At 45.3% G+C, this 7,283-nt stretch overlaps 3 protein-coding genes across 3 annotated transcripts; 2 read left to right on the top strand and 1 right to left on the bottom strand.

The window, feature by feature from the left end:
* Positions 1–844: 844 nt before the first annotated feature.
* On the bottom strand, positions 845–1,459 carry VTN00DRAFT_6670 (uncharacterized protein; the record flags this gene model as incomplete). Its single annotated transcript, XM_069433332.1, has 2 exons — positions 845–1,260; positions 1,315–1,459. 2 exons carry the CDS (start codon positions 1,457–1,459, stop codon positions 845–847), a joined length of 561 nt encoding a protein of 186 aa, XP_069286724.1.
* An 861-nt stretch (positions 1,460–2,320) lies between these two features.
* On the top strand, positions 2,321–3,517 carry VTN00DRAFT_6669 (uncharacterized protein; the record flags this gene model as incomplete). The annotated part of the gene is made up of 1 exon (XM_069433330.1): positions 2,321–3,517. The coding sequence occupies one exon, from the start codon at positions 2,321–2,323 to the stop codon at positions 3,515–3,517; it is 1,197 nt and encodes a 398-aa protein (XP_069286723.1).
* Positions 3,518–4,819: 1,302 nt separating this feature from the next.
* Positions 4,820–6,625, top strand: VTN00DRAFT_6668 (uncharacterized protein; the record flags this gene model as incomplete). The annotated part of the gene is made up of 1 exon (XM_069433329.1): positions 4,820–6,625. One exon carries the CDS (start codon positions 4,820–4,822, stop codon positions 6,623–6,625), a length of 1,806 nt encoding a protein of 601 aa, XP_069286722.1.
* Between the last annotated feature and the right edge of the window lie 658 nt (positions 6,626–7,283).

Genomic DNA, 7,283 nt, shown 5'->3' with positions numbered 1-7,283 from the left:
AATGGTTGGATGCCCCTTAGGGGAAACAGCTCGGGCAGCTGAAAGGATACGGAAGGACAATGAATGGGGGCTGGCGGCCCTAGAGGAGGCAGAACGTGAGGGAGAAGGATAATAGGGGAGGGTGGCCTGCAGTAGGCAAGTGACACCCACACTGATACTGGCAACAAGGAGGGCTTATAAAGGCCCAAAAGCCTGACACAACTAGGCGGTCTGGGGCGAGGAAAAGGCTCAGAATGGTCAAAGACGGGATTAGGGACTACTAGGGGCTTCTGCCCAAGAATCGGGGTCTGTCATAGCTGAAAGGCTCGGTATGGACGTTAAACTTGATTATAATAATAATAATAATGATGATGATGATGCAATAGCGCCAAGTCGATCGAACTCCCAGAGTCGCATAATAGATCGACACAGCGTAAGGCCAAGGGAGAATCGACGTTTGTCTTGGGTTTTAAAAACCTCCCTCGCATAGCGTCCGAGATCACGCCATGTCTTTGAAGCCATATCTTCTTTCGGATTGCTTTTTAACTCTCCAAGGACCGAAATCTGCGACCAGCCATACTTTGCCTGATCGGTTGAATTGGTGATAATACCGATATCGAGTTTGCGCCCTGCTGTGGATCCCTCCAATGGTCGATCGGGTTGTGTCAAAATTGTACGAGACGACACTAGGGCAGAGCCTTCGCTGCTTGCCATACTGCGGACTTTGTCGACCCAAGTAGACAGCCAGTCTAAGACCTCCCTTTCCTTCGCGCTCTCGGACCAGTTCTGCCACCCACAATCTGCGGTAAACAATGGGCTACCCACCTTTCTGGCATTTTTGGAACACAGCCGCAGCAGCTTCTTTTCAGCCTTCGATACAGAAGAATACGTCGTCAAAGTTATGTATCCCAACATTGATTGATCCAAGCTCTTCTTCTAACACCGCATCTACATACTTTCTCTTCTCGGAGTTGACAAAAGTGCTCGTGTTGAGGGAATGAGGAGTTTGGAAAGGATAAGGAATCAACCTAGGCGGAGGAGGAGTAGGTTCTGCAATGGCAGCGTAGGCGTTATCCCAAACGATTACATCTGATTGTCGGTCTAGTATTGCGTTTAGCAGAGGGAAAAGCCGCGAGACTTCAAATTCAGCTGAGTCGACTACAGATATAAACTGACGAAGATCGTTTCGGAAGGTTTCACGCCTGGTAACTGATAATAGATGTGACGTTGCAGGAAGACTTTGCAAAGCTGTAATCAATTCAACCAGCTGATTCTTGAACCCTACGAAGGTCAGACAATCAGACATATACCGAGAGACATCCTCACGCTCCCTACCTTTCTTATCTTCTAGACCGTCCGCAGTGAAAGGCCTAGCAATAGCAGACCTAGTGCAAAACTCTTCAAAAGCACGTCGGAAAGTATCCAGCCCATCTGCTGTGGGGTTTGTTTTAGATACTTCTGTCCGGGAGAGATGGGCCATTATCGGTACTCTGTGGTCCAGATTACATTTCCTTGTAAGGTAGTAATGCTACTGGAAGGGAAATTAAGAAATCAATGGACAGAACGTGTGTATGGGTAATAATGAATCCAGCAATATAACAGAGGAGAACAATTGAGGAGATAAAGGAGATAAAGTCAACAGCCATAAAAGAGCGGGAGTAACTATGGAGAACCAAACTAAGTTAAGATCTACGGTTTACATAAGGTTCGGTCTGATAACGTAATCCACCAACGAGCGAGCCTCACCAACGAGCGAGCGGCTCCGAGCGAGCCGCCCCCGAATATCTACCCAAAACGCCGCAACGCCTATTATATTAAATATTGTCAGCCGAATATTACCACTATACCCTAGTGGTATACCAAGAGACCTATCAGCCTATTCAGCACACGCCGATCCAGGCATCTCGAAGGTTATAATCCCTGCAATAAAGGGATCATACTGTCTATGCCTGAAGCCACCTATTTTCCTTTGTTAGTTCACGAAAATGTCTCGGGATCATTAAACAAAGAAGTATTCAGAAAGGTCTTAACCCCTAAGTCCATAAATAGTGGTCAGATAGTTAGGTAGATTGGAATAATCAGAGCTTTCATCATCATACCTTTGGAATACGAGGTTCGCGCAGTCCGACAGTTATGAGCCCGGAGTCGCTCTAAAGGCACTGATTTTCATCCTTATGTTGAATCCACTCCATCATTCTATCACTATATCCATCCATAAGCGTGTCATAGAGGCGCGATTCATCTTCATCATATTATCACTGCCATTCTCGAGCACTAGACCTCTGCGTAGAAGTCGAACCGCTTGTCATATTCCTATTATAACCCCTTTGAATCCTCCATCATGGCATCTGAACCTCGACAGGTCATCTTGGCCAGCTCCGACGATTGGGACGAATGGATCCAAGTCATCAAGACGGTTGCAGAAGCAAAGGATATATGGGAATATGTCGATCCGAATAGGGAAGCTCTCCTAGAGATGACGGAACCCCAGGAACCGGATCCTAGTAAGATCAAGACCAATGCAACATCTATTGCTGATCTAGATGAACTGGGACGAGAGATATATCAATATCAATGGCGCAAATACGAACGAGACCAAGAGTTTCACAATTCCAAGGTTAGAGCAGTACAAGATCTCAAATCCTTCATTCAGCAGACAGTATCGCAAGATAATTTGCACTATACCTACAATGGCAATGCCCATGACATCCTTGTGGCCCTAAAGAAGCGTTTCGCCCCTACTACCAGGTATCGAGAGCTTGAGATCATAAGAAAATGGAAGGCTCACCCACGTTCGCTTCGTCAGTCAAATATAGACAATTGGTTGACGACCTGGGACTTGCTATATGACAAAGGCAAAGCCCTCAATATCCCTGACTTCCAGGACAATCGACCAATGACCGACTTCATGCTGGCAGTCAAATCATTGATCCCTGGATTTTATAGCCACTGGTTTGGCAGGCTCCAGGATGATCTGACCTGTATAGGCTTCCATGATCTTGTCCAGAAGTTTCGCGAATGGAGACAGGCTGAGATAAGCGATTCGCACAATCAGCATGACATATCATTTGTGACGTTGAAAGGCAGAAGCCCTGAAGGAAAACAGCCAAATCAGCCTGGATCTAGATCTTCAAATCAACTGCGAGAACCCCGTACATGCATCTGTGGGATCCAACATCATTTCAGCAAATGCCCATACATCATTGAGTCAATCAGACCAAATGGGTGGAGTCCTGATCCCAAGATTGATGAGAAGTGGAAGAATCTCATCCAGTCAAACTGGATGATCAGGAAGGCTGTCAAGAAAGCACGTCAGTACATTGAGCAAAAGGCTTCAAATTCAGAATCACCCAAGGAAGCTTTTCAGTCATTGAACCAAGATTCCTCCTATGGTGTCTATCCAGATATTACCTTCGCCACTACCAAAGCAAGTTATTCAACATGGGACAGTCCTTATCCTCTCCGTGACAGCTTCATCCTTGATTCTGCATCAAATATACACATCTGCAATGTTCAGGACCGCTTCAAAGACTTTTGACCTGCAGGATCTGACAATATGGTCGAAGTTGGCGATACTATGACCAAGATTGAAGGATACGGCACTGTGGTATTGAAAGTAGTCAGTCCAGATGGAAAGCCATTGAATATGACCCTGCTTAATGTCGCCTATTCCCCCAGATTCCATACAAACCTGGTGTCATATTTTTGAATGCGGAAGATCGGTATATCATGGGATCCTAATGGAGACTACCTCATATATCAAGGCAAGCATATATGTCAGCTTCAACTTCATCATGAAAACTGGACCATCGAATATAACTCAATACATACTTCCTTTGCGACTTGGACGTCCATGAAACCACTTGAATCAGCAGCTCCCATTGAATTATGGCATCAATGACTTGGTCATTTGAACTATGACACCCTAGAACACCTACCTGAGGCTGCAGAAGGTGTCAAGATTACCACCAAGAGATCTATCTCTCAGCCTCCGTCTGTCTGTGAAGTCTGTGCCATATCAACTGCAAAACGTCAGATATCTTGAAGACCAGCTGACCGAGCCACTCGACCCTATGAGAAGGTCCATTTTGATCTAATCAACATGGAAGAAGCATACAATGGAGACAAATGGGTAGCACATTACCTTTGTGATGCATCTTGAGAACATCATGTTGATACTTTTCCACATAAGTCTGATCTATTAGACTCTATCAGAGGATTCCAACATTGGATTTGGACTCAATACCGTGTCAGAGTGAAGGTATATCATATCGACAAGGAACAGACCCTAGGAAATGAATGGAATGCCATGATCAAAGCCCAGGGTACTATCATTGAAGACACAGTTCCCTATACACCTGAACAGAATGGTGCAGCTGAACGCGCTGGGGGGGTGATCATACAGAAGGCTAGAGCCTTGCTCATCGAAGCAAGATTGCCAGTAAATCTATGGCCAGAGGCAGTCAGAGCGGCAGTCTATCTCATCAACAGATCGCCCACAAGATCATTAGAATGGCTTACTCCACGCGAGATAGTTCAGAAGCTCATTGGCGACCATGTCAAACACCCCAATCTTGCAAACCTTCGCGTATATGGCTCACGAGCATATGTCAGAGATCCCAAGATTCCTTGAAAGCAAAAGATGCAGCCACGCGCCCTAATAGGCTATTTGGTTGGTTACAAAGCTTCTAATATATGGAAGATCTGGATGCCACATCAGAACCATGTTATTGAGGCCAGAGATGTTATATTCAACAAAACAAAGCTATATGATCCACACGAACCCTTCCTCGAAGATCAAATCAAAACAGCAGTTCAGAAGTCAAAAGAGACACTTACCATGCCTATAAGATCGGCAGAGATCACTCAACGTGTCAGACATGATGATTTTGACAATATCAGGCCTAGGGATGTTGAACATGATGAGCTGATTGATGAGACCACTCACAAAGCGATGACCCCTGATCAGCCAGTCTTTATGACACCTGATCCAACACCCCAGCGATCATCTTCTCCGCCAACATCTTTGAATCCTCCTACTGAATATCTTGATCATGGATCTAACGTTGATTTGCAACTCCAAGGCGAGCTCAGCAGGTCTACTGAACCAGGTCCTTCATCAAGAACCTGTTCTAGGACTGCTAGAGCACCTCCTTTGCGAGAAATCAGGTCTGAAATTGATGAATCCAATATATTGACAGAACCGCGCATGATAAGGCCATCTCAACGCCAGCAAGAAGCTGATCTCTCATCCTCATCCTCTTGTCGCCGCAGATATGCATATATGACCCAAATTGAAAGCCCATATGATCTGTCAGGCTATTTCAACGCGTTCGCCACTGCCATGAGCCAGCCAAGACCTCTACATCGCGATCAGCTGCCATCTCCGCCCAAGAACTGGAAAGAACTCCTTGCTCATCCCTTCAAGGATGACTTCATGAAAGCTGCGGAAGTTGAATTCAACGAGGTTGAAGCACAAGGCACATTTAGATGTGTCAAAAGGCCCCAGAAGACACAGGTCCTACCTCTTATATGGGTATTCTCATATAAATTTGATTCCAACGGATATCTACTGAAGTTTAAGGCACGAGTCTGTGTTAGAGGTGATCTACAGCGTCATCTATTAAAGGATACATATGCTGCTACCCTCGCGGCTAAAGTATTCAGAACCCTTATGGCTATTCTTGCTGTTTTCAACCTGGAGACTATCCAACTAGATGCAGTCAACGCTTTCCTTAATAGCAAACTCGACGAGGAAGTCTATGTTGAGCTCCCAGATGGATTCAAGAAGGCAGGATACGTGATGCAGCTTCAACAAGCTCTATATGGACTACAAAGATCCCCTAGACTCTGGCATCAAGAATTCTCCAAAACGCTGACTAGTCTAGGACTCCAGAAAGTCCCTGAAGAGCCATGCCTTTTCACCAATCGCCACTGCCTAGTCTTCTTCTTTGTTGATGACATTGTCATTCTATACCACCGTGATCATGAAAGCCATGTCAGGCAACTCAAGCAAGATATTATGGCTACCTACCATATGAGGGATCTTGGAGAACTGAAATGGTTCCTAGGTATATGTGTCGTCCGTGATCGATCTCAGCGAAAGCTATGGCTCTGCCAGGACTCATATATTGAAAAGATCGTCAAGAGATTTCACCTAGAGACACGTCAAACCCCATCAACACCTGCTGCTACTACTGAACATCTCACTGAATATGATGGTCAAACATCTGCTCATCAAATTTATTACTATCAGCAGCTTGTTGGGTCCTTGATGTATCCTGCAATTATTACTCGTCCTGATATTGCAAGGACCAGTAGTAAGCTGTCAGAATTCCTTGTCAATCCGTCTCCAAAGCATATTGATGCCGCCGAACGTGCTATATGCTACCTCAACAGAACAAAATCATATGCGATCCAATACTCCCTTCCACCAGACCTCACATCTGATGTCTTTATCTGTGCAAGCGACGCTGCCTATGCTGACAATGAGGATCACAAAAGCACTGAAGGATACCTTTTTAAGCTATTTGGAGGTCCTGTTGATTGGCATTCAGGCAAGCAAAAGACCATCACTACATCTACTACTGAAGCCGAGTTGCTTGCAATATCTGAAGCCGGAAAGCAGACTAAGTGGTGGAACTGACTGCTCAACGCTATAGACCTAGATCTTGAACATGACATCCATATTCAATGTGATAATCGCCAGACTGTTGACCTACTAGTCAAGGAGGACGAACCCGCTATACATTCGAGACTTCGACATGTTGATACCCATCATCTATGGCTTCGAGACGAAATTCAATCCCATTGCATACAAATTACATGGGTTCCTACTACATCCATGGCCGCAGATGGTCTCACCAAGATCCTACCGCGTCAGAAGCATGAAGGATTCATCAAATTACTTGGACTAGTTGATATATCTGACCGACTGAGATCTATGGCCTAGCACCTCCATCTATATGTCGCCGTCTCGCCTGGTGCTGGGGGGGTGTGTCAGCCGAATATTACCACTATACCCTAGTGGTATACCAAGAGACCTATCAGCCTATTCAGCACACGCCGATCCAGGCATCTCGAAGGTTATAATCCCTGCAATAAAGGGATCATACTGTCTATGCCTGAAGCCACCTATTTTCCTTTGTTAGTTCACGAAAATGTCTCGGGATCATTAAACAAAGAAGTATTCAGAAAGGTCTTAACCCCTAAGTCCATAAATAGTGGTCAGATAGTTAGGTAGATTGGAATAATCAGAGCTTTCATCATCATACCTTCGGAATACGAGGTTCGCGCAGTCCGAC

Source organism: Thermoascus crustaceus (assembly GCF_041956765.1).
Source record: "Thermoascus crustaceus strain CBS 181.67 unplaced genomic scaffold VTN00scaffold_4, whole genome shotgun sequence".
NCBI classification, from domain to species: Eukaryota; Fungi; Ascomycota; class Eurotiomycetes; order Eurotiales; family Thermoascaceae; genus Thermoascus; species Thermoascus crustaceus.
Note: the sequence above shows the minus strand (reverse complement) of the source record. Positions and strands in the feature narration are given on the sequence as shown.